Source organism: Macrosteles quadrilineatus, unplaced genomic scaffold, assembly GCF_028750875.1.
Source record: "Macrosteles quadrilineatus isolate MER2022 unplaced genomic scaffold, UCM_ALF_1.0 Scaffold_3__2_contigs__length_128488019, whole genome shotgun sequence".
Classification (NCBI taxonomy): domain Eukaryota; kingdom Metazoa; phylum Arthropoda; class Insecta; order Hemiptera; family Cicadellidae; genus Macrosteles; species Macrosteles quadrilineatus.
Genome location: NW_026542596.1, coordinates 66,026,678 through 66,046,857, shown reverse-complemented (window position 1 = coordinate 66,046,857; position 20,180 = coordinate 66,026,678). Strand labels below are relative to the sequence as shown.

The 20,180-nt window shown below is 34.9% G+C and overlaps 1 protein-coding gene across 1 annotated transcript; it reads left to right on the top strand.

The window, feature by feature from the left end:
- The first annotated feature begins 496 nt into the window (after positions 1–496).
- On the top strand, positions 497–13,254 carry LOC128989268 (uncharacterized transmembrane protein DDB_G0289901-like). The gene is made up of 5 exons (XM_054411146.1): positions 497–536; positions 1,665–3,980; positions 4,383–4,565; positions 10,586–11,296; positions 12,593–13,254. The coding sequence occupies exons 1-5, from the start codon at positions 497–499 to the stop codon at positions 13,252–13,254; spliced, it is 3,912 nt and encodes a 1,303-aa protein (XP_054267121.1).
- Positions 13,255–20,180: the final 6,926 nt, after the last annotated feature.

The window sequence follows — 20,180 nt, the reverse complement described above, 5'->3', positions numbered from 1 at the left end:
AACAAGATACATTTTACATACAAATATCACATAATGATAATACTGTTTCGGGAGGAAAACAGAGAAAGATTTATTGAAACGCTTGAAGGCAAGCTTTCTAAGAATTTTAAAACAAGGAAAGCAATTATTGAAGGATTCCATGGAAAATATTTTCTACTAAAGTTTATTTCATACCAATTATATAAGTTAATCAGGTTCAATCTCCACCCACACAACATGGGGTTTTCACGGTGTGCTAACAATAACCTTGTTATTGTAGCTAATTTCATCATAGAACATACCTTTATGGAAGTTTTTTCGTTAAATGTACAGTTTGTTTAGTTGCATTTATACATAGCTTACACACTCATAAGTATATACTTAAGTGTAATAAGTAAGCAGTGTTAGTCAGTGAGTAAGTCAGTGAACCTAAATGTGAATGTTTATCTTAATAGTCTCTGATTTTCCCTGAAGACCACCGAATGTTGCCAGCGGGTTCAGTTTCAGTGACCTTGCGATGCTGTTGTTGCTGCTCTTCATTCCTCATGTTTTAGCTGGTAAATAGTTTTATTGTAAACTTATTTAATTATAAAACCATTTTTTAGTACAACGAGTCATTGTTTAAAGAACAACACTAGGTCAATTTGATCAACTAGGTTAATTTGGTTACGCGTCCATGCATTCGTTATAGCCATTGGTTTTTTTCCATACGTGTACAAACTATTAATGTTTTTGCACTTTAATGTAACTATATCTTTTCATTAAGAATCTAATTATATGTCACATGATATTTAACAGGGTTATATATATTTGCAAAGGATATTTTCCTTTCTGCACCACAGTTCAATAGTCAAGAGTGTTTGGTAATTTGTGTAATGGTTGTACAGCAGTCTGTATTACACGTGAAAACATTTTGGTCATGTTGTATGTGTGATGATATAGCCTGATACTTTGTGGATAGATAAATAGAATGGATTGGCGTTGAATTATCATTCATAGACATGCAACATACTCTAAAACTTGTTGATGTTCTACCATCCCCTAAATAACTCCCTATGTATTTTACGTTATTTAAATTATTTCAAAAGAAACTTTAATTTTAAAAAGTTATTAAGACTACATCTATAAGGATATTGAGGAGTATTTGCATTTTTAAGTTTAAAACCACAGACAGCATCGACTTACAGTTGTATAAAAATGGGAAATTAATTAGAAGTTTTCCATTCAGCAATGGAAACTTACTGGGTAAAAACCATTCTAGTTGTTGCTAACTTTTTGAAAGCTGATTTAGTAGTTTCGTTTATAACTAGAAATTACTAAATGCATGACCATCGTACGAAAATATGAAAATATTTTTCCGTACATAAAGGATTGAAATGCAGTTTAACATATATTTCTGTTAAGATATTGTTTTATGTATCTTTTTCAATCATTTTAGCCTCTGGATTTATATATTAATAATTGATATTATAAGGCCTTACCTTAGCAATCCTGTTTTTTTAACAGTTTTTTTTAGCAAAAAACAGGATTTCTAAGGTAAGGCCTTATAATATCAATTAATATCTTTTTTGACAGCGTGATCGTTTGTGATTTGTATATATGGTTGTCAGAATTATATTGTTTAAGAAATATAGTATCTAAAAATTAATTGGCCCAAAAGTTTAGATGCTTTTAACTGATTCCAGATCCGGGCTTTTCCCGAGAATGGCGGCCTCCATCTCAAGCGCAAGTGATTGGAGTCGGAACAGCCAACCACACGTCACCATCAGGGGCCTACAGCTACGGAGGGGCTTCCAGCTGGGCCGGAGGCTATGGCAAACCTTCCCCGGGCTCCACCTCCAGTGCTCAAGCCTCAGCGACCGCAGGAGGAATGACCTACAGCTCGGGGTCATCAGCCTCAGGGGCTAGTGCTCAGTCATCATCATCAGGAGGATCAGGAGAAACAGCATCTGCAAACGCTTCAGCGAACTCAGGAGGATATTACGGATACTACGGGAACCAATCAGCACCTTCCAACGCTGGAGGCTCGAGTGGATATTATACAGGATCTTCAGGAGCGGCTGGCACTCCAGGGACGTCCCCAGCACAAACATCATCAAAGCCGACCGGATACTACTCATACTGGTACAGTCCGAATGGTACTTCAGGGTATAACTACCCATACTACTACTATCATAACCGACCAGCTCCAACATCAAGCAGCAATGTGGGAGCAAACAACACCACAACTGGTTGTTACTCAGGCAACTACAATAGACCAGGATGTGAAAACAGGCCTTCAGGTTGGGCTGGCTATTATAATGGAAGCTATTATTACAGACCCACCACTCCGCCCAGCGTTGGAAGTGAGTCTTCAGCATCGACCTCGGGAGGAAACTACGAGTACAGACCACAAACTTCTTCAACGGAAGCTCCTCCAAGTACGACCGGATATTCGCAAGGATCCTCTTCGACTGGAAGTGGTAGTGCTCCTTGGTGGCTCAACGGTGTATTTGCATCAGCTGTATCCGGCTCGGCTGCCACTAGCAGTAGCTCGTCTGTATCCTCGAGTAGCTCTTCTTCTGGAAATGAGGCAGAACTGGGATCTGGATATTCTTCCGGTTTTCAAACACAATCTGGATCTTCTGTCGGAGGTTCGTCAACCGGTTCCCATACCGGACCATGGATAGAATATAAACCAGGATCTTCAACTTCGTCTGGTACCACAAGTGGTTCTAGTAGTTATTCAGGTAGCTTTGGTAATTTTGGAAGTAATTCGAATTCGAATACGAACACGAATAATAACGTAGGCGTATCGAATAACAACGAGGAAGGATCGAATAATTCGGCTAACCTTGGAAACAACTCAGGTGGCTTTGGCAGTGCAGGAGGATTCAACGGTGGTGTTAGTAGTTCTGGTGGCAACACAGGAGGTTATAGTGGTTCAGGGGGCTTCAATGGTGGCTCAAGTAGTTCTGGTGGTAATACAGGAAGTTATAGTGGTTCAGGAAATGTTGGTGGTAGTACAGGTAGTTCGGGAAGTCTTGGTGGTAGTTCAGGTAGCTCAGGGAATTTTGGTGGTTCAGGGGGATTCAGTGGTGTTTCAAGTAGTTCTGGTGGTAATACAGGAGGTTATAGCGGTTTAGGAAATGTTGGTGGTAGTCCAGGTAGTTCGGGAAGTCTTAGTGGTAGTTCAGGGACTTTTGGTGGTTCGGGGGGATTCAGTGGTGGCTCAAGTAGTTCTGGTGGTAATACAGGCAGTTACAGTGGTTCAGGAAGTGTTGGTGGTAGTTCTGGTGGTTCGGGAGGTCTTGGTGGTAGTTCAGGTAGCTCAGGGACTTTTGGTGGTTCAGGGGGATTCAGTGGTGGCTCAAGTAGTTCTGGGGCTTATACAGGAAGTTATAGTGGTTCAGGAAGTGTTGGTGGTAGTTCTGGTGGTTCGGGAGGTTTTGGTGGTAGTTCAGGTAGCTCAGGGACTTTTGGTGGCTCAGGGGAATTCAGTGGTGGCTCAAGTAGTTCTGGTGGTAATACAGGCAGTTATAGTGGTTCAGGAAGTGTTGGTAGTAGCTCAGGTTATTCAGGTAGCTCCGTTAACTCAGGAAGCTCTGGAGGTGGTAGCTCAAGTATTAGTGGTGGGTATTTGGGTAACTACGGTGGCTACTCTGGTAATCAGGGTTCCACGAGTACAGGCACAGCTTCAGGACAAACGAGTGTTGATTCGTCAAGTGGTAATGGAGGAGGTTGCAACGGGTTGAATTCAATGACTTCAAGCTGGACCTCTATAGGATACGGAAATGGGACTGAATCCTACTATAGTTCCATCAGTACGTCAGGACCTCCTCGAAATCCCAGTGTGGTGATAGCCATTCACGCTCCGTGGTGGCTGTACGGAGGATTCTTTGGTACAGCGTTCGCCTCTTCAATTTCCCCAGTGGGTTTATCTCCAGGGGCACAAAGTGGTTCTAGTGTTTCGAACAATGGATATTCTGGCTCTGACCCTCCTGCTATAGCTTTTCCTGGAGGTACGTAGTGTAAAAAACATTTATTCTCTCTAGATTTATTAGCTTTCAAATTACCCTTAAAGTTCCTCGGTTCGAGATTATCTAAAATGTGATTAATTGGATATACCGTTCCATGAGTTTTCGATACTTATGAACAAGTTTAAATAGCAAATACGCATTGAAATTTATGAATGTAAAACGGAATATATCAATATAACTATTTTAAAACTAATTTTGACCGTACTTTATATCACGTGAGTCCTAAAATTTGCAAACAACTACTATTTATAACAACCAAAGGATATTGACCTTGTTTTATTATGCTGATAGCACAAACTGTTCACATATACAGTAAATATATCCAAATATATCATTGTAAATTAGCATAGAAAGGTGATTTTAAAGCTGTTGGCCTGGTTGCAGACTCAGACAGCATCGGAGCGACTAACTACACGGGATACCACGGGGGCAGCGACTATCAGTCTGGGACAGACGCTGGGGAAGGACCTCCAGCTGATCCTGATTCGCAAACCTTCACAAATACTGGATCAGAGAGTGATCTTTACCCACAATTGATACCTCACAAGCCTCCCAACTACCAGCCGGGTGATTTCTTTCACCCCCCTGGATAACAATCAAGTTTGACTGTACTTCAAACCAGACCTTCAAGTATGGGACAGACACATCGTCATGGAGAAACCTTTTTCTCCTCTTGAAAAGCAGTTTTTTTTTCACACGTGGATTAAGAGAATGTAAATGTCTAGCCAAAAAATTATTCGTACAAAAATTAATTGTTTATGTTTACGTTTTCCTAACTTCAATGAAAATTTTCTAAAAAAAATGAACAATTGTTATACACAAAGTGAATATGATTTTCATGAACTGTATGTGTGGGAACGAAAGATGTAATACATTTTCAATAAATATTGAAAACCTATCCATTTTTTATTTCGTTCAATTTTACACTATTTGAACCTTAATAACCATGGGGGAGGTGAGTAAAAATATGTTATATTCGTAATGAGTATAGACATTATATGTGAAACCCGCCTTACACAATTTCTTGACAGGAGTACGTGTAAATCGTACAAGAAATAACAATTGGTTATTTTGTTGGTAAAATCTAAAAATATATTGTAAAAGGTCAACCCTAAGTGAATATCAGCCCGAGGTGAGGGTGTTTCTGAGTCTCACAAACGGGTATTTTGTGGTTTACTCTCTTGCGGTGCCTTGACGTCATTTACCCATGTCTATGAATAACCTATCATACATTACATTAACTAAATAGTTAATGTAATGTATGATAGTGGATAATGTACAAAGTTAGTGGTTTACCTTTTATGATATTATTTGTGTTGAAAACAACCTTGAACATGATAGTTGTTCAGTAATTCGTTTGTAATACACCATATCCTAAAAGTGAGAACAAAACACAAATTATAACCGACAAATAGATTCTGTACTTGTTTCGAAAAACTTCTACACTTTTTTAGTCGAGCTGGCAAACGAGGATGGCCTATTCATAGATAACTTAAAATGAAAAGTATAATTCGTATTTACATAGATTACAAGCTATAAATTTCGTGGGAGTCTCCAGAAAGAAACGTTAAGATAAAGTGTGTAGATGTAAAAATACTCTTGAGCTAATTTGGAAACTTTAAACTTCAGACGTTGATGTATAGATTAACAAATGACTTTACAAAACAGATCTGTTTTCCAGCAAACTTTTGACAATCACTTTTTATTAATTCCAAGTCATATGATTTAGACTACTAAAAAGCTTTAAGCTTTGGTCTTCCTAAAGCAGGTGGCTAATTGTTACTGATAACGCGGACTTAGAACCTAAGGGGATTCAGTTTCATTGCGCAAGTCTTGTACAGTTTATTTATTTCCCGCGGTCAGTGGAGAGAGAAAGGCCCACAGCTTGTTTGTGAGTTTACCTAACGACATCAACATTTCCACCGATGTCCCTCTGATCATCTCCCGCCTACGTTCAAGTGATGTTGCTGATTCTCATCCTTACCTTCCGGTACGTCGACGCTGGTGAGTACAGCTTCCTTTCATCAGATGTTCGCACTGTAGCACGTCGTATCTGCTTTACAGAAGTAATTCATGCCAATCTATTTGTGATTTCCTCTGTTTATCTAATCAGAAAAGAAATAGAGATGTTTTTGAAAAACTGTGAGGATTGTAGCATTGGTATACAGTACAAGGGGGACCAAGCCTCTTTATAGTTTATTTCCATTGTAAAAGCAATGTAAAGGGAACTCACGTTTTATTTACAACTAAATTTGACTATTTTTCACTGTTTAACTAAAGTTTGCTAAAAATTGCCTCAGTACTTCGGGGATTAAGTGTTAGTAGGAGAGAGCCAAGTAAAAACTATTTTCACCTATATCGAGTAATCTTCAGTGTAATCTTTGCTCAAGAGATGTTTTCCCTTTGTGTTGTATTTTGTAATTTTATTTTGTAGTTATAAACACATGTTAAACGTATTTTGGTTACTTTTTCCTTGTAATTTTGTTCAACCATCATAGTTACTTGGCAACCCGTAAGTCAATGGCAATGGCAATAAAAGATTTTGACTTTCAACTTTTTTACTTAATTGGATTTTATGTCAGCATTTAAAACTGCATTAAACACTTTTTAAGATCAGATCAGCGTCGGTCAGAAATAAATTATTGACAACATTTTAAGAAATCATCGAAGTCATTTTCGATATCTTTGTGCAAGCAAGCAAGTTTACAAGCAAACATTGCTCATATAAGAGTAGGCCTATAGGAGTAGGATAGTGTTCCTGTGTATTTTAGTATTTGCGCTTATTGGTTAGCTAAAAAACAGCTGATTGTTTTAGCCAACAAACAATAATATGGAGGTAACCCAAACGGCCAGAGATATTATTTTATACACTATATCTTAATACCAGTTATCCCTTACTTATAAACCCATTTTACGTAATTCATTTTAGTTAGAATTGTATAATAATAAATACTCATTATTATACACTTTTGGTTTTGAGGTCTTTCAGAGGCCAAACATGCCCGTTCAAATTCATACATATCCGCACAGACAAGCTTATCCAAGTCATTTTGTATATTTCCAAAACAAATAGCTTATTCAAGTATTATGCTTTTAATAGTTAAGAAATTAAGTAAAACTGTAAATTAAAAATATTTTGATCTAATTTGAGAAAAATATTTATTTTATACTAAGCTATTAACATTTTACAAAAGAAAAACACATTTTATCGCCTTCCCTGTAGCAGTAAACCTAAGTACTAGGTAAACAAATGCCATTCAAATAAGTAATAAATATGTCTTTTTTGTGGAGATATTTTTTTGAAAATCAGGCGAATCGCACATAGTATGCAGGCTTGCTAAGGCGGTGATATTTTAATCTAATACAGTACATATTTTAGTTATTAGTAGTAGGTCCAGAATACCTTAATATATTTCTCTACAAAGTGAATAACTTTTCTGTGCCAACCAGCGACCACAGAATTAAAAGGTGCCAACATACAATTCTTAAAATACAATTCTCATACATGTTAATAGTCTACAATCATAAATTGTAAATTGTACAAGGTTTGTAAAAATAAAACAATCCATCCCTCTTTGATCAAGTCAATCACGAATTTCGTTTGGAATAAAATCTTTTCATCACTCCTTACCGAAAGTAACTATTTTCGATAACACCTGATATGAAAGAAAGTAGTTGTTTCCCAAGCTCTATTAGAGCTAGGGAAAAACGATCAGCCGATTCTTTCCTAGATTAGTTCTCCATTTATCCACTATGCGCGGTAGTGTTTTGTCGTTGGTTTTTGTTGGTTTGTTTTAATGATTAAATCAGCTGATTTTATTGTTGCACAATCTAAATGTACACAGAAACAGGCATTAGTTTGTTTTGCTATGTTTTTATTAGCACAGTGTATGTTTGAAATTACTCAAAGTATATTAACATTACTGATGATTTGATGAAAACAGCTTCAGAGGTAACTAATCACCTAACAAACTAAATAACGAGAAAGATAAGAAAAGGAGTACAGAAAGTTTAGAGACTGGTAAAAATTACAAAATGTTAAGTCAAGTCAAGTAAGTGACGAAGTATTATACTTATCTAAAAATCTACAACTATGAAACCATGTACGTTGTGAAGTATATTTTCAATGATAAAGAGTGGTCTAAAACTATTTTAATACTACTGAGATATGTTATTCTGTATGTGTGTATTTTTGTGTCGTGATGAAAATTATCGTTCATAACTCGTACTGAAAGCTATTTTCCGACACTTTCTGCATTACTCCCGTCCTCGGCTTCGCCTCGTACGTGAAAATAACGCTCACATGCTCGGCTTTGCCTCGCACGAGAAATTTGGTTCTCCTGTGTTCGGCTTTGCCTCACATACGAAACTTGAGCGCGCGTCGGAAATGCCACTTTCGGTCCTAGTAATGAAATGGTATACTATTATTGGTCTACTTGTCAAACAACGACAGCTTAAACAGGTTTACACGTACCATATTATCATGAGTTTTTAAGGTGGCTTATTTTCAGTTTACAGTATAGTTGTTTGAAGATGCATACGACATACTAAACCTACTATGAAAATGTTTATTAAAATATGCTTTTAAGGCAATATTTGTTTCTGTCAGGTTTAAAACTCCACCACTTATTTGATGTGGTGTATGAAATCGCTTGGATTATCTCAAGACACATTAGTAAACAACATTAGTGCATCCTCTTTAATGACAATAACAATCCCACTCTACTACGATTTAAACATTGGTGGATAGGTGGATTTACTGGTGTTTAAATCTATGTTGTGGAAATTAACATCACAATTATAGCTTTGTAATAAAGTATTATCTGTTAAACTTTGCAATATCAAAAGTTTAAAGACAGGAAATATTACTGACTAAAACCATTGCCTTATGGATACCGAATAGTCATCCATTTTATCCCTTACTTTATGATTATTTGTTGGTTTATGAGGCGTATAAGCTGCTACTGTATTTTCAGTTAATCTTGGTTAAATCAACAGAAATGATTAATTGATATTAACCAGCTCTCTTTGTTAGTAACCTTATTAAACGTTGTACGTCCATGTCCATCCTCATACTGGCTACAATTTATCACGAATACTAGAACAGGCCCAGTATCAATTATCAATTTTTTAATATGGCGACGCCACTATGTCCGTATTTTAATGTAACCCAAATATGAGTGAAGGATGAGTGTAGGATGAGTGGTGCGATCTTGTAGTCTTAATAGTGACTAAGGCCAACATATTCCCTAGACACAGCTTTTAATACAATGCCCATACAATGGCATCTAAGGGACATACCGCTTATATTGGAATCCGAACCACATATTTGCCTTGGTATTAACGAATTGGTCTGATTAGGATAGTTTGGGATAGTCGTAGTACTCACTAGTGTGGATGTTAATCCACACCAGGAAGTATCGCATCCATAATGAAGGTTAAAACTTAAAAGATCTTCTTCTTTGACACTTTCCCTTTGTATCTTGTGGAGCAAAAGCATGAAATAATTAGTTGACACGATTGGACATCAGGCGATAATTCTGTATGAGGTAATTTTATGTTGTCAGTCAAATATTTATTTAATTCTCTTATATGTGTTTTCAACAGTTAAACAACTGTTAAAATTACATACTGCAATTTGTAAATTATACAGTGTGTAAATTAAGTCTTGAAACAAATCTCAATTTTTTTTAACCGAAATAGATAGAAATATTCTGTTTGGGGCGTTAACAAACTTTCTGCAATTTTATACATCAAAAATATTTTCACACCCCTAACAGGGTGACTTATTTTTTTCAAATAGCAACCGCTATTGAGTGACCCCTCATTTTGAAGGATTTGTCAAAAGAACCACAATGACGCAAATCCGAGGTGAATATCTCACCCCTAGAAATGGTGGGTATTCCAAAATGGGTGCTTTTTCACATACCTAAATCAAATGTTGGAATACCCACTATTTAGGCTAGGGATGAAATAACTACCTCGAGTTTGCGTCATTGTTTTTCTGTTGCCAAACCCTTCAAAATGAGGGGTCACTCAATAGGGGTTGTTATTAAAAGAAATAACCACCCACTACCCTGTTAAAGTGGTTTAAGAATATTGTTGATATAAAACATTGCGGAACCTATATCAACAATCAATTCCACAAATAGAATATTTCTATCTATTTCGGTTTTAAAAATACAGATTTGTTTCCATATTTGTGAAATTGGTGCTTTTTCACATACAGTAAATCAAATTTTGGGATACCTGCCATTTTGCCTAGGGATGAGATATCCACCTCGGTTTTGCGTCATTGTGTTTCTTTTGACAAATCCTTCAACATAAGGTGTCACTCAATAGGGGTTGCTATTTGAAAAAAATGAGTCACCCCCTACCCCCTACCCTGTTAGCGTTGTAAACAAATATGTTTGATGTAAAAAATTACGGAAGCTTTGTTAACAATCAACGCCACAAACAGAATATTTCTATCTATTTCGGTTTAAAAAATACAAATTTGTTTCAAGACTTAATTTACACGCTGTATAAAAATTTACTGATATCAAAGAGTATTCAATATTATGTTTATGGTAGAATGCTTGTTTCAGGAACCCCTCATGCAGTTTACGGAGTGCCAACGATTGGGACAAACTTGGGATTCTCTCCTCAACAAAGTAACCCCACTTATACATCCGTAAAGCAATGGGGCTCCAACTTCTACGTTCAACAATACCATCGATCGCCAGAGAAAAACTACCAATATCCGCATTCCCTGACGAAAACTGAATATTGGGGCGGAACACCCGGCTCCAGAACTGTAGCCGCTGATCATACAAAGCTAACACCTGCAGCAACGAAATACCGTCCTTTGGAAGCCTTTCCGGGATCAGGAAGTGCTCAGTTTTACAACAATTTTCAAGCTGCACCAGTCGAAACACACCTCGGTAACTTGGATTACTACAGGGCTGACTCATTCAACAGATATAATGAGTTTTTTAAAAGATACTACGACTGGTATTATAGAAACGCGTTTAGAGATGGGTCAATTGTGAATGGTTCTCCGAAAGGACCTTACCCTCCCGCAATCCCTCAGGGTCCGTATCCTGGTCCTCCTCTCCAGGGACCCGCATCACCTTCTGGAGGACAGACCCCACAAAGTCCTACAGGAGCGCCATGGTGGCTTAACGGAGGATTTGCAGGATCTCCTCCTGGGCCCAGTTTACCCAGTGCATCGTCTGGAGGTCCTGTTGGACCATTTGTAGCCCCGGCGATACCCCCTCAAGGATCGCTGCCTAAGAAAGCCCCACTTACAGGAAAAGGTAGAAATCTAGGGTACTTACGTATTATACGGAGGCCACTTATTTTACAGCGCGCTGCGGCGGTTGGGTTAAGTTGGGTTATCATAAATATGTTTGTAGAACTTTCCTAGTTTCGTTATGAATCGAACTATACGAGATGAGTCATAAAAACTTATGATAACCCAACCTAACCTAACCGCCGCAGCGCGCTGTAAAATAAGTGGCCTCCGTATAATACGTAAGTACCAAATCTAGATATAAATTAACTTAAAATAAAATCAGTTTATAATTTGTTTAAAAAACTTAAGCAAATTATAAAAACGTTTGCAAACAGGGCTAGGCCTTTGTCTTATGTTTGGTTAGTTGAGTATACGAGAAGTCCCACAAGAGGCGCTTTAAAGATGAAATGGACTTATTCGATACCGAAAATGTAATAATCATTGCATTTTGAGCTTAAAAGTTATTAGCTGGTTTAATTTTTATGACTATGTATTTTAGCCTAAAAATGTATTATTCTTTGTTGTTTGGGTGTTGTTAAATAGTCTTGGTATTTGATATTACATCAATTTGACTCATGAAAATTAATACATTGTTATGTGTCAGTTTTCTGGAATCAAATGTTTTACGTAATTTCTTAAAGGTATTAATTATTGTTGTGTAAACCAGCTTGGTCACTCCTAATTTCATTGAATATAGTTGAGTTTCCTTTATAAGACTTATAAAGGACTTGACTTAGTCAAGATTCTAGAAAACTTTCTTTCGATCTTTCCAATATTCTTATTCTGAGGATGTCCCCTTTCTTTAGTCATTGGTTTGATAATTTAGAAAAGTTTGTCAGGATTAACCTCTAAGGGATCAACGTAATCGGTCTACAGGGGTTAACAGGGATTAACATAGCCGGTTAACAGATCACATAAGCCTTTTTTACAAAGATTCAGAGTTGCATATATATAAGATATACACATATTAGAAAATTTATTGGATTAGAGTTTTAAGCATCCTAAATATGATAAGTCTGTTCGGCTAATCGTCCAACGGACTTAAGTTGTGATTTATACACAAGATCTTTAATGTCTACTTCATTCGTGTTCTTCCGCAAATATCGTGACTTATTAACAACCATTTGATGTCACTTAGTTAGTCCATTAATTGTTTAGTTAGTCCGTTTAAAGTATATCAACATTAATATTAATAATAAATAAAAAAAAGCTTGTTCTAGGATGTTATAAGCTTTTAAAATAAGTACCATAACTTTAGGAAACATCTTTAGTTTGATTTGTTTATTTCAATTGCAAATTAACACAAATTACTTTGTAGCGCCAGGAACGGACTCCATTTCCAACCGAATTAATGAAGATTCAACCTACGAATCTTCAAAACCTGATGCAGAGAGTTCTTCAGAAAAAATGTCGTCTTCTGAGGGAACCACTACGGCCTCTGTTGAGGCAGATTCCAAAGACAAGGATTCGACATCAGATTCAGTTACCACTCCTGAAACTCCTGCTTCTCAAGAAAATCAGCCCTCTACGGAGGAGATTACATCCCCTTCTTCGGAGGAGAGTTCATCCCCGTCTTCGGAAGAGAGTTCATCGTCGTCCTCTGAAGAAAGTTCATCGGCAGCTACGGATGATGGTGCTTCACCAGCTACAGAATCCTCCTCTTCAGAGGAAACGTCATCACCTTCTTCAGAAGAGAGCTCAGATGCAAAATCACCTTCTGCAGAGGAATCATCATCGCCATCGTCGGAAACATCTTCACCTTCATCCTCAGAGGAAGGTTCGTCTTCAACATCCTCAGAAGAATCGTCATCGTCATCTTCGGAAGCTTCACCATCTTCTACAGAAGAGATGTCATCCTCTACTGGAGAAAGCACTTCTTCTGAGGACTCTTCTCCATCGGAAGACAGTTCATCCACAGCTGTCACAACAACAGAAGCTAGCGGGAATACTGAGTCCAACACAATAGAAAGTGGAAGTTAACGTGAAACTAAACTGTATAAAGAGTTGCAAATGAAATCTATTTTTAAACATGATATTTCGTAAAGGTACATAGTTAGAAAATTTAGCTTCAGAACGAAAGTAATACTTATATACTTATACGAAGGAATAATTAATCATTTACTGTAGGGGACACCATTTTAAATTTGGAAATTTTGCTTCTCTTTTTTAAATTTCAATAATACTGAAACATTTAAAGATTTATCTCTTTTAATGTTCACAAAAATGTCGTAGTAAGGTTTACTGTATTTGTTTTATTACAAAACACTCATTTATTGCAACCCGTAAATACGAATAATGTAAGTAATGTAGTATTGTATAAAGTCTTTCAATAGCTTTAAATATTTAGCTTAAACATAATTTAGGCTAATGTTTACAAATAATCCTATGTTAAATAAATACTTGCGTTTACGCTGTTTTTATTTGCCCATTTCTATATCAACATTTATCCATTTTAATTTAGACTCGAATGCAACTGATAAAAATACAATGTTCATTTATCTAATACTGAGGATGCCTAACTGATAAATAAACCCCCTATTATATATTTCAATCTTTTTTACTTCAATTTGATAAATTAAGTAAGGAATAAAGCAAATTTTAACAGATTTAAAAAGCTTAAACTGAACGACATACGGTTATAAAATAGTAACCTGTTATGAATGAAAAAATGCGGCCCTCAAATTAAATGTTTGTGCGTAATGCTGTGATGGTTGTGAGGTTTCACCAAATTGAAAGATATCTCCATTATTGATGCACAGTTTAGACTATATTACTGTTCACAGTAAATTTAGGTTTAGATCAGGACTACCACACTCTGAATGGGTTCAGATCAGGTGTTAATGGTTTTTTTATAAGTAATTAATATCATAATATGCTTAGATAATGATTCTATGGTTCTAATATGAGTGAGGTTTGCGTACACAGTGATTGAAGAAAATGCACCAACAATTTCCTCTAAAATAACGATTCCTCAAATAGTTTTCGTTAAGAACCTAAACTGTAGTTTTAATATTAAAACATTAAAATTATGGGTTTCCATATAAGAACTAATTACATTTAATAACTAACCAGCAAGAAAATGCAAGCAAAAGATTCACAGCTTATAAAACAAGTCATATACAGTGTGTTGAAAAAGTCTTAAAACACTCAAAAATAATTTAAACGACTTCTTAAATTCTTTAAAAATAGTTTTTTCCCATTCGTCAATCTGGTTTTTAAAGGATTTAGACCACCGTTATTTACAGGCTGGTCTAAAAAATGACACCAAACGTTTTTTTTTTTAACAAGACCTTTAAAATGAGGGGTCACAACATGGGTATCTGCATTTGAAAATTTGGAGTTGCAAAGAATTTTCCCTAAGGGGGATGGGGCCAGATTTGTATTTCTTTTAAAAGCTAGAAAAGTCATCACATAATACAAATGTTGAATTTCCAAAATGTTATCTTAAGCCGTTTAGAATTATACAGGATGCCTGGTCATCATTGTTACAAACATTTGGTGGTGTAAGTTCGAAGTAAATGAAGTGTGATGATGCATATAAGAGGTTTCAAGTGTAAAAATTGGCTTTCCAAAGAATTATTTTTATATGTTCTAAAATAACCATGTTTTTAAACACAATACAGCAATTCCTCAATTACCTGCAAACGGATTTAAGTAGATGGTCACTTTTTTCGTGTTCTACATTAAATTTTGAATACAAATCATTGAAAATGTTGAAATGTTGATGAGGATCAAAAATAAAAACTACAATGTTAATAGTATCAAAGATTAAAATTTTGGTCTTTTATTACGTTTGCCCCGCCACAGCAAACCTACCAACTAAGCAAATTTCCATTTGTCTGAATTGATTTTCAATTAAATCAATTTAAATAAAGGTTTAAAGAGTACCTAGGTTTGATACTAAAATGAAACTAATAAAATTTGGGTTTTAGTAAAATATTGATAGCTTAGTATATTTCGTACCTAGGGCCGAAAATGAGGGTTTTCCGGCTCTAGATAGTTCTTAAACGATCGAGAGCTGCAAAACCATTTCGGTCCGTGGAACGAACGCTATTTTTCAACACACTATACCCTATTACCACTATGCATTACAATTATAATGCACAATGATAGTCAACACAACTACAACTTAAGGGTTATGTAAAGATATAATTTGAGGAATCAAAGAAAAAAATAGTTGCTAGGCAACGGTGACAATAAAACAATTCTATTGCAATGCTACGGATACTGATTGTGTATTTAATATGCATTCATGTTTTAATAAAACAGCTGATTTTGCGGCCCTAGGGATGCAAAAAAATGCTCGGTCCCCAAATTACGATGACAGCTGGCATGGCCAGCAAAACGTAACTTTCCACCAACGTTACGTAACGTTGCCACCAATTAACGTATGTAAAACAGCTAAAAACATTATAAAAATAAATAAATTTGTCAATTTTCATCAAAATATATCCATAAACAAAGAAACGAGCAAACAACATTTTACAATGTTCTCCATTAGAATAACATGGGAATTTTAAATTTAAAATTTTTTGAATTTTCTCCATTACCAATAACCGTACAAGAACACTTTTATATACTAAATTATTTATTTTTTTAAGCTCTTTAAAATGGTCTAAAGAAATAAGGAAATTTTGAGGGTCAAAAATGAGAAAAACTAATTTTCACCCCATAAAACTCCTTTCCTATGGTCCGATCATGCTGGTACATATATATCAATGTATTAAAATTTTAACGAATTGTGTTTTTGGCCTCTGGGGACATCGAAATGAAAAAGCAAATCGGTACCAGGCCTACGTCATACCATACCACCTACGGTAATAGCTACTTCCCTAAAAAATATTGGTCTATTGCCTTTGTATACAGCCTGTATAGATGAAGGTAGCAAAATATTTTGAAAACTGCGCCTTTTTATAAGCTTTACAACAATATGCTACACTATTGAGGTTTACATATGTTTATGTTCTCTTTGGTGGTTTTAAGACTACAAAACACGGGGGTTTTAACATTTTTAACATAGATAGCTAACATTCAGACATGGAACCTCTTATATGCACCATCACACTTCATTTAATTCGTAATTACGACAAAAAATTCTTTGTATCACTGATGACTAGACACTATATGTGCATTATCTTTGGGCATGTTACGACTTTTTCAACTCACTCTATACTAGCACAATGTAGTAAAAATTAAAAAGCCAATCGAATGAATACTATTGAGCAAATCCTACACAAAAGGTATATTACTGAGTTTTAAAGTACCGGTAAATAGCCCATCAGTATCAACAAGTACAGAGGTTTTTACTTATTTCTTTCAAGCAAAGCTTATGCATAATCTCCAAGTCCCATGTTTATTTCTTCCATGATTCTTTCCAAAAACGTCTGTGAGATCTCTTTGTACATTATTTTATACATATTTCATCATACATTTCCATGCAGTAGGTAGATCTAATAAAGCACTGAGTATTACGTTTATTTAGTCAAGTATAGGTTTGCAATATAATAATGGAAGTTAAATACTTTTCCTAAAAAGTTAATTTTACTAACAGTTAAAAACCATAACCATGGGCAGCCATGTTGGTTACAAAAATGGCGATACAATCTTGTGAAGAATCGTAGCTTCTTATGTAAACAATTAATTGTAGCTTTTGAATAATTTTTGGATAAATAATTGAATAGCTTATGTATATGGTTACCAATGTATGTAATGGGTAAATGATGATTATTCCTGAGCAGAGCTCAGTATATTTTTTATTTTAGTACAAATATCAAAGTCAGGTTTACTTTTAATCAAAGTAGAATCAGGATAGGTAATGTTTTATTTGGGCGTTCCATTGACTTCGACTATAGGCATATACGGAAAGTAAATAAAAGATACGTCTTTTAACATTTAAAACATATATTCACGCTTATACTGTTGCTCACAAGATGGTAAATATACAAACAAGATGGTAAGTGGTTTGTATATTGTTGTTGTATATTGTTAAGTATTATAAGACGTATCTTTTATTTGCTTTCCGGAAATTTAATAAATACTAACTTGTACATTTGTAAATAATTGTAAATATGGTTCCGACGTTTCCTGGCCTCCCCGTGGCGGAACTGGATATGCCATAAATTGTATGGCTAACCGACAGGGAAACAAACATTACTTGATCTATTTTCATAAATATATACATGAATATCTACTATAATCTATTTAATTCATATGATACTTTACTATTATCAACTTATTCACTTATCAATCGACATACTAATCAATCTACTCATCTTATACAACAGTTCTCTAATTTGTACATTTGTAAGTAATTGTAAATATGGTTCCAACGTTTCCTGGCCTCCTCGTGGCGGAACTGGATATGCCATACAGTTTGTGGCTAACTGACAGGGAAACAAACATTACTTAATCTATTTTCATAAATATATACGTCATGAATATCTACTATAATCTATTTTCTATTTACATCATATATACATGAATATCTAATATAATCTATTCACATCATATAATACTTTACTATTATCAACTTATTAACCTATCAATGAACATCAATATAAATTTACTTATCTTGTACAAAAGTTTACTAACTTGTACATATTCAAATAATTGCAAATATGGTTCCGACGTTTCCTGGCCTCCTCGTGGCGGAACTGGATATGCCATAAAGTTTATGGCTAACCGACAGGGAAACAAACCTTACTTAATCTATTTTCGTAATTATATACTTGAATATCTACTATAATCTATTTACTTCATATAATACTTTACTATTATCAACTTATTAACTTATCAATCTCCTCTAATAAATTCATGAAATCGTTATTACTTTAATGTCGATTTTTACTATAACGAACCCTTCTCTCCTCATATTATTACTTCCTTTGACCAAAAACTCAATTGTAAAAATACTTGACTAACATACTCACTTACCGCAACTTAAAAAATGATTTTTTTATGAGGTGTTCCTTAAGCTAGAAGTTATCTTACTCAAAGTTAACTTATATAACTTAATATTGACGGTTTCACTTCTTGCTTTGTTACAACTTAACTCTAATCTACTAATGACGACTAACAGCTAGGGGGCCTGGGGGCGGAGCCCCCAGCGAGCCAAAGGCGAGTATTGTTAAGTATTATAAGACGTATCTTTTATTTGCTTTCCGGAAATTTAATAACACGTACGATGCTGATCAATAAGTTATTTATAGGCATATCTAATTTATTTCCTCCGATAATGTTTTAAACTCATAAAAGTCCAACCCAAATTAATGTTAACATAATGTTCACAAAAGCTAGAATTTTAATGCTTAGGCTTGATCTTTCAGTAGTTGTTTACAACCCTTTTAGAACATGTTTTATACAATCCACGTCATTTTTTTTTTTAATTTGTTACTAACTTCTTCATAATTTAAAGAGTTTCATTAAGTTCATTGATTTTTATTAGTATGTTGACATTTTCTTTTAAATTAAATTATAAACATAAAAATATCATAATACTATTTTATTGAATGTCAAAAATTTATATTTTATGTAGAGGGTGATATGGTGTTATTGCATTTAACTTGCTAGTAACAAAATTCCCAAGCAGATCATAAAATTACCACTCACATATTGTTAACTTTTAATAACTTTTTTGGCGACATGGTAAAGGCTAAAGAATTTCTATTTGTCAGAAGTATTCACGTAATAACATTAGTAAAAGACTGATTACAAAAAAATGTATGTACAAATGCCAATGCACTTTTGTGAAATCGTTTAGTAATATCATACTATCTGCGTCCTTTACATTTAAGACTGTGCCAACCCAAGACTGTTGTTTTTTAGCGAATTTCCCTATAGGGAAGTAGCTATTACCGTAGGTCTCATGGTAAGACTTAGGTCCGGGACCGATTTACTTTTTCATTTTGATGTCCCCAGAGGCCAAAAACACCATTCGTTCAAATTTTTATATATGTATATATATATATATATATATCGATTTATATATATGTGTGTCCGTGAACACGATAACTTGAGTAATTTTTATCCGATTTTGATGAAATTTGGTTTGAAGGTGTAAGGCGGGATAAACTTGAATGAGTTCACGATCCAGCATGATCGGACCATGGGAACAGGGTTTTCTGGGGTAAAAATTGGTTTTTCTCACTTTTGACCCTAAAAACACAAAATTTCCCAATTTTTCACTAAACCTTCTTAAAGAGCTTAAAAAAAAACAATTCAGTATATCAAAGTGTTTTTGTACGGTTATTGGTTTCGGAGAAAACTAAAAAAATTGTAAATTTAAAATTCCCATGTTATTCTTATGGAGAATATTGTAAAATGTTGTAGTTTGCTTGTTTATGGATATCTTTTGATCAAACTTGGCAAATATATTCATTTTATACTAAGCAATAATTATTTTACTTAAAACACACACTTTATTAGTATCATGTACTGTAGCAGCAAACCTAGGTACTCGTTAAACCTAATGTTATTTAAATAGATCGATTGAAAATCAATTCAGCCAAATGGAAATTTGCTTAGATGGCAGGTTTGCTGCGGCGGGGGTATACTGTATAATCCTGATTCAAAATAGTGTTAACCCTTTAACTAGAGGTTGAATAAATTTTTCACGTTGGTAACCATGCGTATCTATTAAGAAGGTTTCAATGTGTATGATCTAGAATTGCTTGTGAACACTAAAGTTCAACGATCTCTGTAGATGTGACAATTCTCGCGTCCCTTTCATTCATCTATTAGTTACGAGTAAACAATATTAATAGCCAAAGTGAAAATTGATACATTAAGGAAAAAAGTCGAAATCACTACAAGTGGCTTTTAAACGACTCTAGATTTGATTATGTGTTAGTGGACTAGGAGGGTGTATAAATAGCACGATGATCAGTTAATGAGGTAAGGTTCGCAAC